The sequence below is a fragment of the Ostrinia nubilalis genome, chromosome 7, assembly GCF_963855985.1.
Source record: "Ostrinia nubilalis chromosome 7, ilOstNubi1.1, whole genome shotgun sequence".
NCBI classification, from domain to species: Eukaryota; Metazoa; Arthropoda; class Insecta; order Lepidoptera; family Crambidae; genus Ostrinia; species Ostrinia nubilalis.
The window spans coordinates 16,637,976-16,659,701 of record NC_087094.1 but is presented as its reverse complement, the minus strand read 5'-3'; the positions used below and the strand labels follow the sequence as shown (position 1 = coordinate 16,659,701).

Genomic DNA, 21,726 nt, shown 5'->3' with positions numbered 1-21,726 from the left:
AACCACGATCAAAATGTGACGTTAATCTTCAAATTTGCCAAATTATTTTTAGATTTTACTCAATAATGGTAATGAAATTCAAGAATCTATTTCATTAATGGACTACAAGAATATATGTCCGATGATTACTATATATTTTTAAGCTTATTATATGAGCATAAATAATAGATACAGGACTTTGAAAATGAGTCTGCGGCAATTTTTCCGTAAAATGGTTGTGGGAGATGGGGCACTGTGAATTAAGCAAAAGAGTTTTAGTAAATCCGTTTCATTAATGGTCAACACCAAGGATTGACCTATCTTTCGCAGTTATTAAATAATCTCTGGGTGTTGCTTAAGATAGTAATTCATGCTTCCAAAATCTTAGAAATTCGCACGAAAATGTAAAATGGCTCTTAAGAGCAGTGCATTTGTAGTTTAAATGGTATGGCAATCGCAGTATAGTGGTCTCTGATCTTAGCCAGTTCTTGTAGTAAAAAAAAAGAATACTTGACACTTGACAGTAGTGACAGATGACAGTGACACAGGTGACACTGTCACTGACAAAAACAATGAAAACTTTGGATTTTGGAAAGTGGGTGGTAGAATTTTTTTGCAATTAATTAATAAATTTTAAACTGCTTTTAACTACCTGAATATTGAAAATAATTGTACGAAAAAGTGTATGTAAAAGTAGCATAATACGCTTCCAAGATGTACGCGGTAGAGAAGAAATTCGAAATAGAGATGAAGCTAAGAAAGGTAAGGCATTAATTTCTGACTCTTTTCACTGTTGATAAGTTTAATTCTTTTATCTTTTTGTTACAACTTCGATACGAATCTTTAAAATTTGTTCAACGAAGCTTGGCTCTTTAAAAGCTCAGTTACTTTATGGAATATAAAAACAAACACTGTACTAAATAAACTGTGTCCCTCTACAGAAACACTGTTATTATTAGTGAACTCTCTCTTTATCTGAAACTAAATATGTATTAACATTCCGCCAACATGAAACATGTGCCAAATCTAAAGTGCCATTGTAGGAAATGAGCAACATCCAAGAGCTGAAGGCAGCGGCCAACCGCAGCTCATCGCTGGCCAGCGATGTGTGCAACGTGCTGGGCGCGTGCGAGCAGCGCTTGCAGCAGCTGGAGACCGCTGTGCTGCCGCTGTATGGAGACACAGCTCGCTTGCAATACATTCAGCAGAGTAAGTGGCTCAGTTTCTGCCAAAGCGGAGAGATGTGTTTGATAACCAATTAGATTTCATTTCCACATTGATTCAATTTGGTATTCTGATTGTTACTATTATTCTCACACAGTGTGTGTACGTTTGGCACTGCCAGTTTTCATCAATGCTATTCTATGTCATATTTTTTTGACTTAGAACTGAATAAAAAATAATTCTTCATAGGTATTTTACATTTTCCGTAGCTAATCAATTCCATTTGTTAACATATGTTTTAATTGGAATTTATTATTCTACTTAGATATGGAGCGCACAGTGAAGGCGTTAGACCACGTCATAAACTACTACATGGTGTCCCGGGAGCTGGCAGACCTCATCCAGGGTGGACCACACACTACTAACACTGACTCATTGAACATTTATCTTGAGGTATGATGTTTCCTACTATTATAATGCTTGGCAAATACAATAAGAATCCAGCTTATATCAATCGATTAACAACATTATTGTAACTAGCTAAGTAAGTTGTAGAAGCAATAAAGGACTTTATTTATTATTTATTTATTATTATATCCTTGATGGGTTACTTTAATGTTCATGTTTATTTCCAGGCTTTGGATAAACTGGCAGAAGCCCAAGCATACTTCAACAAAAATAATCCACAGAGTGTGGAGTTGGAAAACATAGTAAGTACTGTAATAATTTTTGTAAATGTGAAATTATGGATGAAAAATTTATTATTTACATTGTTTTTCCTGTTTTGTATTTTATAGAATCAACTTTACAATACTGGAGTTCTAAAGTTGGAGAATGCCTTTGAAGAGTTGTTAAGCCGCAACACAAGACCACTCTCTCCCACCACCTTAATGGACATGATAGCTTTGGAAGAGGGTAAGTTTAAAAAAATAGTGAATAATTGAAAAACATAAAATGTTTATATTTAATTTTGTGTTTTTCCCATTTGCCCCCACCAGGATCACCTCCATGGGGGCAAATGGGAATTTATAAAAAATAAAATAAAAAAATCACCCAGTTTTTTTATGCTGTAAAATTGACTGCAATGACACCTAATTGATGTTAAGTAAAATGTAATCTAGCGTGGTACATACCTATCCCTGCGAATACTCCATTTATTACTGAACGCGTGTATCATCATCATAAAAAAGCCAAAAGATCCGTACGTAATGAGGATCAGTACTGTTGTAGAAAATTCAATAAAACTAGTATCTACGTTAATCTTTAAGACATAAGAACGATATATCTTTTTGAATTAACAAATCGGACCATTACTTACGAAGATATTAAGTAATAAACATTGGCCGTTTTTGCCGCTAAAAGTCAACGTACGCAGGGCCGCGTGACGTCACTATATCCGAATCGAGCGCAGCGGGCGTACTATTGGGATGGAAAATAAGTCATACCCAGCTTATAGCCTGGGGGGAGGGGCAAGCCTTACCCAGCTTCTGGCCTTGGTGGGAGGGGAGGAGAGGCAAGTCATACCCAGTTTCTGGCCTGGGGGGGGGTAAGTCATAACCAGTTTCTATGGGCTGGGGGGAGGGGCTAGCCTTACCCAGCTTCTGGCCTGGGGGGAGGGGGGTCAAGTCATACCCAGTTTCTGGCCTGGGGGGGGCGTATATAATACCCAGCTTAGTTATACCCAGCTTATGCTTATGGGCTGGGGGGAGGGGCTAGCCTTACCCAGCTTCTGGCCTGGGGGGAGGGGGAGGGGTCAAGTCTTACCCAGTTTCGGGCCTGGGGGGGTAAATCATACCCAACTTCTAGCCGAGGGGGAAGTCATGCCCAGCTTATGACCTGGGGAGAGGAGGGGGGCGGGGGAGTCATACCCAGCTTCTAGGCTAAGATTAAATAGATTTCCAGGAGGGGGAGCAGCTGTCCTTTCCTGCAGCAGCTGGCCCGCCCATGGGAACGGCGAATAGATAGGTAGGTGCGTAGGTTTAACTTAGAAAAACTAAATAACAGGTAGGTATTGCGTGTACATCGAAATGATCTTCATAGCAATGTCTTGTAGCCTATGCAGAGTGTATCTGCCTCAGCTATACCTTATTGTTAGAAGTAAATAAATTAATACTTATATATTTTTATATTTTACTTGGAAGAGGATATGACTCTAACAACACTTATGCACACTTTATTTGAATAAATCGCCAAATATACCACCGCGGAGACCCCAATCGCGTCTCTGCGTTCCATTGAATCGTATGAGCGTCAGTGCCGTAACTAGGGCGGTGCCAGCGGTGCCCAGGCACAGGGCGCAGACCCTGGAGGGGCGCAGAAATGACCAGACCAGTATCTAGTTTTGTTTCATGCATGGTAGTTAGTAGGTATATTTTGTTTTATTGCGAATATGGTGTAGACGCGCCCTCTGTACTATCTATATCTATATGGCATTTTTCAAGCGATCTTGAAACAACAACACTTGTAAAGGTGGTTTTATATTTGTCTGATGTGTCGTGACGTGACGCGTCAGAACGGTATCGGTTTCATACATTTAGTTAGTACTAGCTGGTGCCCGCGACTTCGTCTGCGCAGGATTAGTATTTCGAACAATATGTTTATAAATTGTAGCCTATGTGTTATTCTGATGTATAAGCTATATTATTGTAAAGTTTCATTAAAATCCATTCAGTAGTTTTTGCGTGAAAGAGTAACAAACATCCATCCATCATCCATACAAACTTTCGCGTTTATAATATTAGTAGGATGGTAACGTTCACACTAGTGCGTAACGTGTTGTGTTGTGATGGCTTATGTATGGAACCGATACAGTTCTGACGCGTCACGTCACGACACATCAGACAAATAAATCCACTTTGTCTTGCTCGCAATATTACATACACAAACAAAAGTACCTATACCGTAACTATGAGACAATTTCTGTCTATGTTACGGTCAATGTGATAAATTGAAAATTATTAATAATAACCGGTTATTATGAAGAATTACCGACAGTCGCGGTAAAAGTGATAAATTAATCACATTTAACAGTGATTATTTAATAATTCAACCTTAGTACAATCAAATTTCATAAAAGAGAACAACATCTTGTGTTCGTGCTCGTGTACAGCCAAACTTTTGAACGTTTTGATATCATATATTAATATAATTTGGCATAATGAGTTTGGAATGTTTCTTGCATAATATTACTTTTCCATGATGCCTATAACATAATGTTTTGATTTAAAGTGAAAAATAGGTTACGGTGCGGCGGGGGTGGCCCTTGGGCCACCCCTAAGCCGCCTATTTAGTTTTATACTCACATAAATGACCTCATATTAATCACATTTACCAAAGCATGCGGTAATTATTCATAATAACCGGCGATTATTCATAATTTTCACATTTATCACTTTGACCGTAACATCTATATTCATTTGGAGGGCGCCACTTCTAACTTAGAAGTTCTAAGCAAATCTGTCAATCTAGCTGAGGTAGAGATGTGCCGCTGAGAAAGTTCTCGTTCCCGGCAATATTCCCAGTGAGAATATTCTCGAGAACCGAGAACGCTCCCGGGAATATTCTCAGTGTTCTCGATAGAATACATTTAGTTTTAGTTTTAATTTTGTTGTTTATGTGATATTATTTGTAATGTTTCGAAACTGGGCGTTAAGACTAGTCGTTATAAACAAGGCATGACACATGTGAGTGAGATATTGCTGTCTTGCTCACTCTTTTCGTGGCGAACACGTACCGCGGCTTTAGGACTCGCCTACGGTATTTGAACATCAGTGTGCCTCTGAGTTTTAAGGCCCTTGCCACCCTAGCGGATTGCAAGCGGATTCAAAGCGGATTTAAAGCGGAGCGGCAACGCCGCGTGAAAATATCGTGAAGCTTCCCGAAGGCTGCCCAGCCGAGCTGGATTCGATGATTGACCTTTTTTCGAAGTTGAACCTACCTAACTGGACTGTTTTTCCCAGGTATACATTATTGTCAACAACTTCGAGTGTAGAGTCTCCAGCTTTTAGAGGAGTGAGTGCAACACGGTCTTTAGACATGATTTTTAAATCTTGTCCATGTTCATTTTGAGACCCACTCGTTGAGAGACTCTATTGAGGCCATCGAACATTGTGCCTAGATCGTCCACGATCTCGGCCATGACTACGATATCGTCTGTTGTCTGAGTGATGTGCTCGCCGTTGATATTTATGCTGAATCCGCTCTAGCCCAGAAGCTTAAAAACATCTTCCAGGGCGATGGTGATGACGTCTCCCTGTCTCACCCCTCGCTGCAACTGGATAGGTTTCGGGTCCTGGTCTTGAAACCGACTGTCACTGTGGACAAATACGCCACAGAGACAGTCCAAGCCTTTCAACACTTTAATGTATCGATAGTCAATTTGGCACAGTTGAAGAGACTGCAGCACTGCCCATGTCTCAATCGAATCGAAGGCTTTCTCATAGTTCACAAACGCAAAGCGGCTGATTATACTCCTTGATCTTCCATATAATCTGCCGTAGCGTATATAATTATGGTATATCTATGGTACTAAAGCCTTTTCGGAAACCGGCTTGTTCGGGGGGCTGAAAGTCGTCGAGCCTGCTAACGTGACAATTCGTAATGACTATAGAAAACAGCTTGTAGACATGGCTCAGAAGCGAAATGGGTCTATAATTCTTCAACAAGGTCTTGCCGCCTTTTTTGAAGATGAGTATCATTATACTTCTTTGCCATGCCGTAGGCGTTATTCCCTCGAGGATGACGGAATCGAGCAGCTTCTGAAAAGCCTTTAGTGCCGGCATTCCGCCTGCTTTCAGAAGCTCAGCCGTGATTACGGTGCCTTGCTGTTTTTCAGCTGTTTGAGAACTATTCTAATCTCGTACAGACTAATGTCCGGGATATATTCGGTAAGTGTCGGATCAATCTAGCTAGCACGTATTTTCTATAAAAATGTGTCAAATGATCCGTCAGACAAGCTATCCACAACTTATCCAGAAGTGGCGAAACAGGCCCTTACTAAGCGATTGTGAAATATGTCCTTAATTTCAAATAAGAATAGTTTAAAAAACTAAAAACACGCTTTTAATTACTAACAGCACTAAAAGGCCAAAAATCATCAGGACCCTGGACATCATCTAGCATTAAAGTGCTCAAAAAGACAAATCCAACGAACCCAATTCGATGAGTTTCCACCGTTTCGTTTAGGAGTTCCTATGGCCACCTCCTGACTCCATCATTAGGACCCTGGACATTATCTAGCACTTAAAGATCTCGAAAAGACAAATCCAATGACCCCAAACTCGATGTGATTCCGCCGTTTCGTTTAGGAATTCCTTTGGCCACCTTCCAGTCCCATCATCAGACCAGCTGGTACCAAAATATTGTATTGTCATCTAATCTACATTATAATTGCCAAGTTTCGTGATGATACAAGACTTAGAAGTACGTGTAATTCAGATTCTACGATTCCATTACATAGTTAGTTACATACACGACGACCTAATAAAAGCGTGTTAAAAACGAAAAAATGGACAGTTACATTATTTAATTACGTGTAAAAAGAAATTTCTGTCATCTTACATATCATTAAAACGACATTTCACGACGAAAAAAATAAAATATAATAAAGGTGCAGTTGCCGAGAATATTGCCGGGAAAGTTCCCGAGAATATTCTCGGGAACACTGGGAATATAGCCTTTCACTGCAAATAGAGTGTATTGTTTAATATACACTTATCTGTCGACTTAATTTAATACTAATTTACTTAAGAAAGTTTGTTTATTTCCATTTGATAAACATGATTCTCAACCTTTCTCACTTAGGAGAACGCTCCCGGGAGCGCTCCCGAGAATATTCTCAGTTGGGAGAGCGTTCTCGGGAACGGCACATCAATAAGCTGAGGAGATGTACATATAGTTCACGTTACGCTGTCATTGCTGTCAGCCACATTCATTGGTCCTCCCTTTATCTTTAATTTTATTCATTAACTACGTGCGGCGCACAGTAGTTTGATTTTAAAAAAAGGTGGACATACGATTGAAAGTGATAATTTTACCGAAACAAAAATTGTTTTGGATAGCATTTTGAATGCTGATCAACATTGTTATTATGCATTTTTCGATAAAACGAGCCTTTCATGCTTAAAAAAAATGTGACAAGAAAATTTGTATGGAGAAAAATCTTTTTTATTTTTTTTCTGGCTACTGTTGCAAACTGTAGCGGTCAAACCTTATGTAGTCGTAAGTACCTATGGTGCCTAACATTACTACATAAATACTTTTTGCGGGCACGCGCGGCCAAGCGAGTAATGGACATGCAAAATTTTAAATATTTTTATTTATTCATTATTGATTTTAATGCACTTAAAGTAATTATTAATGGATAAATATACTTAGACTAACTTACTACAGCCCCCTATTACCTCATTTCACGCTAAAACCTTTCAAACTAGAACCTAAGTTTGTAGGTACTAGGTAGTCAAGTTGTTTTTATTGTCATTATAATATTCACTACTGGTCTACTGGTTATCGTGTAAGATAGATTAGGTAGATATTAACCCTTTACCTAGGTATATACCTACTTCTTGGCACTTATAATACCGACATACATGATTTAAAAAAATCTTCAAGCAAGTTTTATATGCCAGCTAACGTACACAAAAACTGCTGATACATGGTGCAGATAATGTGATAACATTTTGGTGTACTGCAAACCTGCCTATTGGATTCTTTCGGAAAAAGTAAGTATGTGAGTGACTTTGATTATTTTGAACACTCTGATCAAGATAAGTGAATAGGCTAAAATATATTTTTTTGATTGTTTTTCAAACGAAGATAATACATAATTGAAGATATGAATGGAAGAAGGTGATAAATGTCGGATTTCAGATTTTTTGGGTAAAGGTATGCTTTATGCTTTATGTTTGAGGCTACTTATAAAGGTGTTATGACAAGCTTTTGTACGTTATCTTTTTAGACGAAGGGAAAGAAACTTACACCTAAAAAAAAAAGAATATTTTTGCGAAAGTATAAGACTATTCAACAGAAGAACTCGAAATTACAGTTCTATCAAAATTGAAACTATCCCGCTACCTACTGTAATCGATTATGACAGTCAAAATGATTTAAGGATCTATTCAGGACTACTCTAGAAAGTTAAAAAATCTTTCATAACCATTGAAGTCAAGGGTTCTTGCTTGACGACTTTTTTTAATCATGTATGTCGGTATTATAAGTGCCAAGAAGTAGGTATATACCTAGGTAAAGGGTTGATATCTACCTAATCTATCTTACACGATAACCAGTAGACCTGTAGTGAATATTATAATGACAATAAAAACAACTTAGACTACCTAGTACCTACAAACTTAGGTTCTAGTTTGAAAGGTTTTAGCGTGAAATGAGGTAATAGAGGGCTGTAGTAAGTTAGACTAAGTATATTTATCTATTAATAATTACTTTAAGTGCATTAAAATCAAAAATGAATAAATAAAAATATTTAAAATTTTGCATGTCCATTACTCGCTTGGCCGCGCGTGCCCGCAAAAAGTATTTATGTAGTAATGTTAGGCACCATAGGTACTTACGACTACATAAGGTTTGACCGCTACAGTTTGCAACAGTAGCCAGAAAAAAAATAAAAAAGATTTTTCTCCATACAAATTTTCTTGTCATATTTTTTTTAAGCATGAAAGGCTCGTTTTATCGAAAAATGCATAATGACAAATGTTGATCAGTATTCAAAATGCTATCCAAAACAATTTTTGTTTCGGTGAAATTATGACTTTCGATCGTATGTCCACCTTTTTTTAAAATCAAACTACTGTGCGGCGTTACTGACGCACTATAGTCTTTTTCACCTAAGATGATCCGTATGACGTTTCGAGTTTGAAAGATTTAGAGATGTCACATAACTAAACCATAGCGATTTACCTATCTATCGATTTTTTTCGAAGAGTTAGTAAAACCTACTTTTAGAGAATTATTTTGTAGGTAGGTGCTATTTAACAAAAAACATGTTTTTATTAATTACAAATATTATTGTAACAATTTTTTATTGATAATATTCAAATTTCATGGTTTGTGTTCAAAAAAACGATTCCTTAAAAGTACTGGTTCTGTTTCTTTAAATTAAAAACTACTAATTTATTTTCAATGCGTTTATTAAAGTCAATAATCGAAAAATATAGTTGATTTTTGTGATGTTTTTAATAACTAAGTATTCACTGCAATCGATTAATGAACCGCGGAAATAATCGATTTTATTATACAAGTAATACCCCAGCACTAAATCTATTCCGTTTCACACATTGCGTACATTAAATAAAAAATATTTTTACATCGTATTTAATTAAAATATAATCAATAGACTCAGATTTTACTATATTATTTCAAGACAAGTAGTTATTTTTTTTTTATTATATTGCTAATAAAATACAAATATTTTTTCCAAAAGATTCTGCATATGTAGTATGCGTAATATGGATAACCTTGAAGTGTCATACGGATCATCTTACGTGAAAAAGACTATAGCGTGCGAGAGATAGATAGAAAATTCATCGTTCGAAAAGAGTGAAAAGGATGACTTACAAAACTAAACGATTCACAAACGTTCCATTCTGCCGCGCCGTCCCACCCAATGTTCGGGGATTCCCCGATACATCGAGAATCACGCATTCAGATAGCCGCAGTGTTGCCAGAAGGTTACTTTTGTAACCTTTTAGGTTACTTTTGAACTGCATTGGTTACTTTTAGGTTACACTAATGAAAAGGTTACTTTTAGGTGATTTTTCAGAAATTGTAGAATTAACTTTTACAGGTTATTATTCAGTAAAAAATATGAATAGTGACAATTTAAAAATTATGTCATAAACTGCATTTAAACATGAATTTGATTTATTATTTGTTATAAAAAATGAGTTTTAGCCAATGTTTTTCGATAGTGAAACGCAAATCCATGAAACGTTTTTGTACGACCGGTCACTTTTCGGTCTTCATGGAATGGTCAAAATTTCGAATGTAGGTAAATGATTGATGATCAATTGTATTCATTTTCCATCCATGAACAACCTTACACAATCGCTCCGCCCCCCCCCCCCCCCCCCCCCCCCGTAGAAGGTTACTTTTTATTCAAAAGGTTACATTTTTTTATATTTCTCGCACCGGGCGCATAAAAGGCTAGTTACGGCACTGATGAGCGTATGGATTTTTTGCGTTATTTTACATAATTTCTATTTTTAAAAATTACCTATGGATAGCTTGCTTTATTCTGATGAATAAATGTCATTACGAGTTTTTCGCTAAAACTGATAGTTTGGCTAGAAAAAAATATATTCTATCCACGCAGTACGCCGGCAGCGTTCGGATCGGATATAGTGACGTCATCGTTCCCGCGCCGGGCGGTCAGTGAACTTTTTTAGTAATTTGGCCATAACTTCGTAAATTTTTGTCGTAGAACAAAAATTTTTGGACTGTGTATTAAGGATTTCTTAGCCCTATAAATCTGCATTCACAGCTAAAAATCGAAATGATCCTCATTCTGTTCTCAAATCTCCTTTTTGCAACTACCCCCATAGATTCAAGCGCGGACAGCGTAAGCGTTAGCGCCAGTGGCAGTGGTTCCGGCAGTAGCGGCGCTCTAGAGAGCATGCGAGCCGCCGCTGCTTGGCTCAGTGCCGCCGGCCGTCCACCCGCCGGTCCCCTGCTGGCTATCCGAGCACCTGCTGCTAAGAGCTCGCTGGTAGCTTTCAAGGATTACTTGAGGTCGAGGTCTATGGCCGCCTCGCCGCTGATGGTAAGTGGCTTACTTGCAGAATATTGGGATTTTCATAGAAACAGTTCTGAAGTACAAATGCGCTAGGGAGCATAAGCGCCGCTGGCCCCCTGCTGCTATTCGAGCAACCGCGGTTAAGAGCTTGCTGGTGGCCTTCAAGGATTACTTGAGGTCGAGGTCTATGGCCGCCTCGCCGCTGATGGTAAGTGACTTGCAAAGTTGCAAGCCGAAGTCAATGATGATTACCTCGCCGCTGATGGCAAGTAGCCTAAATATGAACATTGAGAACGATTAAAAATATCCAAGCTTGATACTACTCACACTCATCATAATTTTATTTCCAGAGAGCCAAGAACATGCTACATCGATCAGATAGCACAACGAAGAAAACAAGTAAAATTCAGAAAGTGTAAGTGAAATTATTTAGTAAGTCGCTTATATTTAATTAATCTCTGTTACATTATGTATTGTTTTTGCTTATAGCTTGGAGAAGCGAGCAAATAAGATAATGATGAAGGCTTCCCAGACTTTGGAACAGTCCACAGGATTGGCACTTGGACCACGTCGATCAATCGTCGAATCATGTGAGCACTGATTTAATCATTTACTTACTTTACTCCACCAATTATGTTCTTCTAAAACATTGAGTTTTCCGATAATTATATCCAAACGAAAGAGCTTGTGAAGCGCTTTCGAAATCAGTAATCAGATTTTCGATATCTTGTATAGTTTAGAAATAGTCGAGTGAGATCACTTATCGTTGCCTCCACCCTGTATGAGTTTGACACTGGATCACCCTGGCCAGGACTAGGATTGGATTAATTTTAGCAAGCTCGCATTGTTATTTCTGCTCCCGCTCACTGCACCCGCACCTCACAAGTCCTTTCGGCGACTGAGGTGAGGACTTGGAATCTCCTGTTTTCTTGCGGGAAACAATTCAATGTTACCTAGTCCGAGTGCCGGTTTCTGCCAATTCCTTGTGGCCGGCAATAGTGAACGAAGCCTAAGCTTAGGAGCAGACCACTGATTTTTTGTCGGCCGATAGTTTAGTCGGGCAGTTAATCAGTATAGAGATGTATGAAAGAGCGCACACTTCACCGATCTGGTATCGGTCGATTCTTCATACTTCAACTAAAAGTTGGTAGTCTTCACCTTTTTTTTTTACGTGGAAAAAATGCATAAAACTGCATATCTGTCGTCGTGACCACAGCGTCTGGCGGGGTTTACCCACTAAGGTGGTTATCACACTGCGCCGCGCTCCGTTCGGAGCGCGTGATTTTCATATTAAAAATCACGCGCGCGGACGCGTTGTCAGTGTGAAGTGCCGCGCGTGTTTTCTATACAAACTGAGGTACTTGCATACAATGTTTAAATCTGTCGCCCTGCGCGGCGGAGCGCGGCGCAGTGTGATAACCGCCTAAAATAACCACGAATGTCCATCTCTCTGAGCATAGAGGAAGTACCGGTGTAGCGAGGCCTTGACCTAATTTCCACCCGTTTGTCCACGGTTGCAGACCCATCTTCTAACTGCGACATCTGCGCCTAGGCCAGGGATGGCGAACCTTTATGTCTCAACGTGTCACTTTTCCGAAAAAAATTGTTTGATGTAGTCATAGACGTGCCATCAAATAACACCTTATGCTATCAATGAGGGGTATAGATAGTACAAGTTAAATTTTGTGATTGGTGGCGTGCCCTAAATATTGTGGCGCGTGCCATTGGTTCGCCATCCCTGGCCTAGGCTAAACGGTTCCACATGTTCTCACAGACTCAGAGGAGAGCAACGAGGCTCTAGACGAGTTCGAGGCGGAGAGCGCGGGCGCTCTGGCCGCGGGCGTGTGCCGGCTGGCGCGCCTCGAGCAGCGCGCGCTGCTGGGGCTGGTGCCGCTGCCGCGCCTGCCCGCGCTTCTCGCGCACGTGCTCAAGGACTGCTTCGCCATCCTCGCGGCCGACGTCGAGGTACAGTCCCTAGCCTAGTGCCCACAGACTGAGGAGGTACACACACAGTCCCTAGGCTAGTGCCCACAGACCTGGGGCTGGTGCCGCTGCCGCGCCTGCCCGCGCTGCTGGCGCACGTGCTCAAGGACTGCTTCGCCATCCTCGCGGCCGACGTCGAGGTACAGTCCCTAGGCTAGTGCCCACAGACTGAGGAGGTACACACACAGTCCCTAGGCTAGTGCCCACAGACTGAGGAGAACGACGAGGCGCTGGACGAGGTCGAAGAGGTCGTGCTCAAAGACTGCTTCGCCATCCTCGCGGCCGACGTCGAGGTATAATACACACATCTTTCCTAGGCTAGTGGCTTGGTATACAGTCGTTATATCACGCCCTTCTAAGGAATTGTGACGCGGTTTGCAGCCACTACCTCCAAGCCACTTTCTAAGCTGACTTCTTCTGCTCCTATGCCCCCTTTTGGTCTATAGCCAATGCCTTCACGACTTCCTGGACTAGTGACTCGATGTCTACTAGCTCTACCTACGCTACCTCATAACCAGTGACGTATTATCTCAGTGAGTGATTCAGTATAGAAGGCTGCCTGGATTAGGAACATAGTGTACATACAGCCGCTGCCTCCACATCGCTTCATTTAGTGATTCAATATAGACTAGTGACTATCTAAATCCTCTCAGTCGTTTATGATATTGTCAACTGCCAATTGAAATTGATCGACTTTTCTTTTGTTTATCCTCAGCGCGCGTGCAGCCGAAGCCGGCGCTCGGCCAGCAAATGCGGCGCGGGCGCGGCCGCGTGCTGGGCGCTGCTGGGCCGCCTGCAGCGCCTGCAGCCCGACGTGGAGCGAGCGCTCGCGCCCGCGCCGCCCGCCGCCTACACCGCCACCGTCAACACCTGCCAGCTGCACGTGAGTGGACACTAGACAGCTGACGGCTGCAGGCGGACACGCGGCGTGCTGGGCGCTGCTGGGCCGCCTGCAGCCCGACGTGCCACCCGCCGCCTACACCGCCACCGTCAACACCTGCCAGCTGCACGTGAGTGGACACTAGACAGCTGACGGCTGCAGGCGGACACGCGGCGTGCTGGGCGCTGCTGGGCCGCCTGCAGCCCGACGTGCCGCCCGCCGCCTACACCGCCACCGTCAACACCTGCCAGCTGCACGTGAGTGGACACTAGACAGCTGACGGCTGCAGGCGGACACGCGGCGTGCTGGGCGCTGCTGGGCCGCCTGCCGCCTGCACCGCCACCGTCAACACCTGCCAGCTGCACGTGAGTGGACACTAGACAGCTGACGGCTGCAGGCGGACACGCGGCGTGCTGGGCGCTGCTGGGCCGCCTGCAGCCCGACGTGCCACCCGCCGCCTACACCGCCACCGTCAACACCTGCCAGCTGCACGTGAGTGGACACTAGACAGCTGACGGCTGCAGGCGGACACGCGGCGTGCTGGGCGCTGCTGGGCCGCCTGCAGCCCGACGTGCCACCCGCCGCCTACACCGCCACCGTCAACACCTGCCAGCTGCACGTGAGTGGACACTAGACAGCTGACGGCTGCAGGCGGACACGCGGCGTGCTGGGCGCTGCTGGGCCGCCTGCCGCCTGCACCGCCACCGTCAACACCTGCCAGCTGCACGTGAGTGGACACTAGACAGCTGACGGCTGCAGGCGGACACGCGGCGTGCTGGGCGCTGCTGGGCCGCCTGCCGCCTGCACCGCCACCGTCAACACCTGCCAGCTGCACGTGAGTGGACACTAGACAGCTGACGGCTGCAGGCGGACACGCGGCGTGCTGGGCGCTGCTGGGCCGCCTGCCGCCTGCACCGCCACCGTCAACACCTGCCAGCTGCACGTGAGTGGACACTAGACAGCTGACGGCTGCAGGCGGACACGCGGCGTGCTGGGCGCTGCTGGGCCGCCTGCCGCCTGCACCGCCACCGTCAACACCTGCCAGCTGCACGTGAGTGGACACTAGACAGCTGACGGCTGCAGGCGGACACGCGGCGTGCTGGGCGCTGCTGGGCCGCCTGCCGCCTGCACCGCCACCGTCAACACCTGCCAGCTGCACGTGAGTGGACACTAGACAGCTGACGGCTGCAGGCGGACACGCGGCGTGCTGGGCGCTGCTGGGCCGCCTGCAGCCCGACGTGCCACCCGCCGCCTACACCGCCACCGTCAACACCTGCCAGCTGCACGTGAGTGGACACTAGACAGCTGACGGCTGCAGGCGGACACGCGGCGTGCTGGGCGCTGCTGGGCCGCCTGCAGCCCGACGTGCCACCCGCCGCCTACACCGCCACCGTCAACACCTGCCAGCTGCACGTGAGTGGACACTAGACAGCTGACGGCTGCAGGCGGACACGCGGCGTGCTGGGCGCTGCTGGGCCGCCTGCAGCCCGACGTGCCACCCGCCGCCTACACCGCCACCGTCAACACCTGCCAGCTGCACGTGAGTGGACACTAGACAGCTGACGGCTGCAGGCGGACACGCGGCGTGCTGGGCGCTGCTGGGCCGCCTGCAGCCCGACGTGCCACCCGCCGCCTACACCGCCACCGTCAACACCTGCCAGCTGCACGTGAGTGGACACTAGACAGCTGACGGCTGCAGGCGGACACGCGGCGTGCTGGGCGCTGCTGGGCCGCCTGCCGCCTGCACCGCCACCGTCAACACCTGCCAGCTGCACGTGAGTGGACACTAGACAGCTGACGGCTGCAGGCGGACACGCGGCGTGCTGGGCGCTGCTGGGCCGCCTGCCGCCTGCACCGCCACCGTCAACACCTGCCAGCTGCACGTGAGTGGACACTAGACAGCTGACGGCTGCAGGCGGACACGCGGCGTGCTGGGCGCTGCTGGGCCGCCTGCCGCCTGCACCGCCACCGTCAACACCTGCCAGCTGCACGTGAGTGGACACTAGACAGCTGACGGCTGCAGGCGGACACGCGGCGTGCTGGGCGCTGCTGGGCCGCCTGCCGCCTGCACCGCCACCGTCAACACCTGCCAGCTGCACGTGAGTGGACACTAGACAGCTGACGGCTGCAGGCGGACACGCGGCGTGCTGGGCGCTGCTGGGCCGCCTGCAGCGCCTGCACCGCCACCGTCAACACCTGCCAGCTGCACGTGAGTGGACACTAGACAGCTGACGGGCTGCAGGCGGACACGCGGCGTGCTGGGCGCTGCTGGGCCGCCTGCAGCGCCTGCACCGCCACCGTCAACACCTGCCAGCTGCACGTGAGTGGACACTAGACAGCTGACGGGCTGCAGGCGGACACGCGGCGTGCTGGGCGCTGCTGGGCCGCCTACACCGCCACCGTCAACACCTGCCAGCTGCACGTGAGTGGACACTAGACACTACACCGCCACCGTCAACACCTGCCAGCTGCACGTGAGTGGACACTAGACAGCTGCCGGCTGCAGGCGGACACGCGGCGTGCTGGGCGCTGCTGGGCCGCCTGCAGCCCGACGTGCCGCCCGCCGCCTACACCGCCACCGTCAACACCTGCCAGCTGCACGTGAGTGGACACTAGACAGCTGACGGCTGCAGGCGGACACGCGGCGTGCTGGGCGCTGCTGGGCCAGAGTTTCCCAATTTTTCTTTGCCAAGGAACCCTAATTGATTATACTTTTCCTAGCGGAACCCCCGTACTACTCCGCCCGCACGCCCTGCCCCTCCCTTGTGCGTAAACAAGTCGGTGCGCGCGAACAACGTCGGTCACGAAACGTGGGATAATATTTTTTACGGAACCCTTGCGGCCTTTCCACGGAACCCCAGGGTTCCGCGGACCACCATTCGGGAACTGCTGCACTAGACAGCTGAGGGGCTGCCAGGCGGACACGCGGCGTGCTGAGCGCTGCTGGGCCATAGCAACTGACCATAGATAGGCTGTATCTGCAGCTTCATCTTTTGGATGCCAGTTAGGAAAACTGTAGCGGCTGCAGCTCGAAGTGCACTCAAATTATGTTCGCGATCTTTCTCAAGTCATGCACAGCACACACCGAACCGTTCCGAAGCAGTGGTAGGATTAAATGTTGAAAAAGTTATGAGAAAATATGAAAATAGCTCGGGAAGCCTAGAGTACACGTTACCTCAGCCGAGTACTGCAGTCCGCACGTTTGGAAATTATGTTGTCGGTTTTGTCGATGCTCAAAAGCTCTGCTCTGAGTTTCTCATGCGGTGTTTGGTTAGGAAGTCCGAGCGTGCCTCACGTCGTGCTCAGGCGATCTGGAGGTAGCTAATATAGTGAATGATAAATAACAAAGTTTTTTCGTTTCTAGTGCCTAAAATCCCTGGAGGAATGGGTGGAAGGCGTCCGCAATGACAGTGCAGCGGGAGCAGTGGACGGCACTGTGCACCAGCTGGCCGCCGCCACGCTGGCGCACTGCCACCAGCTGGCACAGTACCTGCACACCATCGGTAAGTGAGGGTTCTGCAGGAGAGGTGGAACACCTATGAAAGTGGGCTGGAAAGGCTGTAGGATTTAGGGGGTCTAAAGTCTGGTCCGGGAGCACGTAGAATTTTGTCCAATGACCCCAAGCTACCCATCCTTATGTTGCTGTCGCGCTCGCATACTCACTGCGGGCGCCCGTCGCACAGTCGCGACAGCAATATAATTACGCGCGAGCGTTAAGGATGAGTAGCTTGGGGTCATTGGACAAAATTCTACGTGCTCCCGGACCAGACTTTACAAGAGAGGTGGGGGCTGCAGGAGTGGTGGGGGATCTGCAGGAGAGGTGCTTCAGAAAAGAAGGGGGTCTGCAGGAGAGAGGAGACCTCCAAAAGTTGGGGGATGTCCTGTGTTGTCTTCTAAGCTATTACAAAATGAGAACTGCTGCTTTTAGTCCACTATTGTGCTGGCCCTGTCCAGTCACTGTACAGTACTGCCTAGTGTTCGTTAAGAATAACCATCAATTTTCATAATAAATCTATGACAAGATAATGGACAATTTGACACCATTCTCCAATAATTCGAAATCACAACTTTTCTAAAAAGACACTTCATTCTGGTCTTAAAAACTTAATTAATTTTACGGTTTTTGGTCGCATTGTAATTAAAAAAGTAGTTTAATTGAGTTGACAAAATAGTGACGTCACTTACTTGTAGTGCCATACAAAATCTATGGGAGAGTTTCGTTTTGACAGTTTTAAAAAGTACGTCAATTAATTGGTGGTGTCAACATGTCTATTGTAAAAGTGGTTTATCTCCAGGCCCGGCGTTGGCCACGGACGCGGCTTACGCGCGCGCCGCATCGCAGCTGCCCGGAAGCCACGACCGAAATGCTGCGTTGCTCGCCATCTACATGCGTAAGCATTATTTTCTATCCTAAGTATTATCACAGAATAATAATAAGTACTACGTACTTATATTTAAGTTTTACTTCGCGAAGGTATTTAAAAAAATGTATGCTCAATGTCATTAACAATATGGTGTAATTTAGCCTGTCTCAAGAGTCAAGCACCATTTTGTTGACAAACGTCAGTGATCGGCACTGCGCCGAAGCTATAGGGCTGACTTCGGTAAAATGATGTGACGTGAGGTGCCAAACTGCGGAAAATGGCGGAGGAAATACATGATTTAGCATGAATTATCATGAATAATATTAACTACTTATTTACCTCTCAGTGTCTTGAGGCAACTTAAAAAAGTACATTCTGTGTTTTTATTATTATTTAGGGCCATCGTGCGTGTTTTGTTTTCGATGTAAACTCCCGGAGATGAACAGGCCTGGTATTATGTACTAGCTTTCCGCCCGAGGCTTCGCCCGCGTGGAATTTTATCTGTCACAGAAAAACTTTATCGCGCCCGTCCGTTTCAAAAACCGGGATAAAAACTATCCTATGTCCTTTCCCAAGACTCAAACTATCTCTATGCCAAATTTCATCAAAATCGCTTCAGTGGTTTAGGCGCGAAAGCGAGACAGACAGACAGACTTTCGCATTTATAATATTAGTATAGAAGTATAGATTTGCTGGCGCTGAATTGTTTTGTACCGCGCATACTGTCAAACCGAGCGCTACCGTTACGGTACAACATATACTTGACGCTATAGAACGCAGCACTTTTAGCACTAGCAGCACATAACAACAAATTTTATTTGTACCCAGGAAAAGTGTTGGCGCAGTTAAACTTTACGCTGCGCAATAAGAGTGAGCAGTACCCCGACGCGCTTAAAGCAATTTTCCTGCTCAACAACACGCTGTATTTGTTACAGGTAATAAAATCAACTAATTTTTTCCCAATGTCCATCAGTAGGGGCCCATGGGAAAATTTCCTTGGCGTTGTCCCCCACTGAATTAGACGTCCTCTATCATTACCTCCTCCTCTCCTCCCTTGTGTCCTCTTTTAAAGTTTTTGCTTATTAAGTGTCAATGTGTTTTGCAAATAAACCTTTTATTTATCTAAGACATGACGTATGAATTATATATTGAAGATTATTGACTTAAGACTTCCACGACAGGGACTGCAGCGAAGCGGGTTGTTGGACGTGGTGTCGCTTGCAGAGCCCGAGTGCGAGGCAAGCTACCGCGACATGATCAACGACCACAAGAACGCCTACCTACAGAGGTAAGAACCACTTAACAAACTCAGAATATGGTCTTAACTGTGAGTTTTTATCAGTCAAAGTAATGTACTGCGACTTTTTTTCAGCTGGAACAAGCTGTTAGCTCACACCGTGTTAGAGGAGCAGCTGCCGACCAAGCTGCGGGACAAGGACCGCCAAATGCTGAAGGACAAGTTTGCCGTGAGTTACATTATTGAAGCTAATTCAATTAATATTTTTTTTATGGTTTCTTTATCAACTTATTTGTAAATTTGTGTACTGGTTTTTATGAATTATCTCTAAAGTGTAGTCGTTAAATGGTAGGTGTTGCAATGGATGGACCCTGTCTGGAGCTGCAATGTTCGCAGGGACAAATGGGAATTTACTTACGCAAATAGGTATACCAAAACCTCGAACAGATTGTATTAACTCTCTTTGTTTCTCTATTGTACAAACGGGAGTTGTAAATAAATTCCCAGTTGCCCCCAGTGGGGCAAATGGGAATATCAGAAAATAAGCAGTTAAAAAAATATTGTTTCGCAGTCTTTCAACCGCGAGTGGGAGGAGAGCACGCGAGCTCAACGCGGCTACAGCGTGCCGGACGCGGAGCTACGCGAGGCTCTGAAGCGCGACAACAAGCAGACGCTGCTGCCGCCCTACACCGCCTTCTACGACGCCTGCGCCGCGCTGCCCTTCAGCAAGAACCCGGACAAGTACGTCAAGTACACGCCCGTGCAGGTCAGTATATTTTGGTTGTGGAATAGATCGGTTATTCCCAGTTGCCCCCGGAGCTGCGCGAGGCTCTGAAGCGCGACAACAAGCAGACGCTGCTGCCGCCCTACACCGCCTTCTACGACGCCTGCGCCGCGCTGCCCTTCAGCAAGAACCCGGACAAATACGTCAAGTACACGCCCGTGCAGGTCAGTATATTTTGTATGCAGAATTTATTTACATATTATTTAGAAGAGCGTTAGAAGAGGTGTATGTCATTCAAGCAACATTAAAATTTGAGATGAGAGCAGCGTTGCCAGTTTTTTTTTTCGCCAAGTCGGGACTTTGGTACTTTTTGAGTGAAAATAGCGGGATTCTTCCGTCAAAAGCGGGACATAGTAAAAAAACGTATACAATCAAAGGTTTTCAAATATTTATCTTTTTATTTGACTTAAAATTACGTTTACGTGACAATAGATAGCAAAAGTAGCCATAGAAAATGTATTTTAACAAAAAAAAAAATTAAATCAGATTTACTCTATCGTTAAATTCGTCTTTAGAATAAAAAAAGAAAAAATAAATCAAAATCGAAATAAAAAAAATTATTCTTTAGAATAATATGGCGTTTCAAACAATAGTCTGGTGAAGTGAATGTCTCTCTCCGAAAAGCGGGACCGAACCTGTCCCGCGCGGGACATATAAATTTTATTTAAAAATCGGGACGTCCCGCCAAAATCGGGACGTCTGGCAACGCTGGATGAGAGATTGATGCATTCATTATAAATTGTAAGTTGTTATTATGAGAAGTTGTCATTTCGAGAAGTTGGCATTTTGAGAAGTTGGCATTTTGAGAAGTTGGCATTTCGAGAAGTTGGCATTCTGCGAAGTTGTCTTTTTGCAAACGGTTGGCATTTTGAGAAGTTGGCATTCTGAGCATAAACGATTTAATATTTAATGCATCGTTTATTCCCAGTTGCCCCCCTAGTAGGTGTCCACACTGGGGTCAACTGAGACTATTTTTTATTTCATCATCATTTTTAGCCATAGCTACACATAGACCTCCCCCAATGATTTCCACAATAACCGGTTAGTGGCGGCCTGCATCCAGCATCTTTTTTTATTTATAAACAAGAAAATCCGTTACTTTGTGTTTGAATTTATCGTGTTCAGTTAGACGCAGCTATAATTAACTTTGCAGCGATTTATAGCCGTTTTCCAATACCTGCCTCCACCCCTTAAGAAGGCTATTTTTGCAAATGATTTCCCATTTGCCCCCAGATTTTGGAACAAGTTAGGTCACTACACAGGCGCGTGTTGTCTCAAGTATTTAATTTATGTTCATTTTTTATAACTTTGCCATCGAACGTTCCAGATCGCGACGCAGTTGGACGGCTACTTCGACGAGGCCGCTTAGTAGTTGGTCTACTACTACTCGTCGCTGTAGTGTGCGCCCGCGCCGAACAATGTGTGACAGTTAGTATACACTACTTATTTACTCTCGCGTCATAGTTGGCGATTGCAAAACCAGACTGCAGGGTTTGACAAAGTTTTTAGGGATTTTTTGTAGGAAATTTTCTCGTGCTCAGTTATTGAGTGCTGAAATACAGGGTGTTAGGTAAATGGGTATATGAGCCG

General features: G+C 45.1%; 1 protein-coding gene across 1 annotated transcript; it reads left to right on the top strand.

Moving 5' to 3' along the window:
* The first annotated feature begins 548 nt into the window (after nt 1-548).
* LOC135073511 (exocyst complex component 7) lies at nt 549-21,689 on the top strand. The gene is made up of 17 exons (XM_063967696.1): nt 549-741; nt 1,023-1,188; nt 1,469-1,596; nt 1,779-1,853; nt 1,941-2,058; nt 10,698-10,958; nt 12,663-12,858; nt 12,909-13,011; nt 13,081-13,164; nt 13,587-13,754; nt 17,116-17,254; nt 18,047-18,142; nt 18,944-19,050; nt 19,297-19,403; nt 19,488-19,581; nt 19,924-20,118; nt 21,464-21,689. Exons 1-17 carry the CDS (start codon nt 694-696, stop codon nt 21,503-21,505), a joined length of 2,127 nt encoding a protein of 708 aa, XP_063823766.1. The 5' UTR covers nt 549-693; the 3' UTR covers nt 21,506-21,689.
* The last annotated feature ends 37 nt before the right edge of the window (nt 21,690-21,726 follow it).

Bases quoted from the DNA above. Each gene is read 5' to 3' on its own strand.
- LOC135073511 (XM_063967696.1), top strand. From the start codon at position 694: ATGTACGCGGTAGAGAAGAAATTCGAAATAGAGATGAAGCTAAGAAAG. The intron at 10,959-12,662 runs GTTCTGAAGTAC...ATGTTCTCACAG, and splicing joins TTGGGATTTTCATAGAAACA to ACTCAGAGGAGAGCAACGAG. The intron at 20,119-21,463 runs GTCAGTATATTT...CGAACGTTCCAG, and splicing joins TCAAGTACACGCCCGTGCAG to ATCGCGACGCAGTTGGACGG.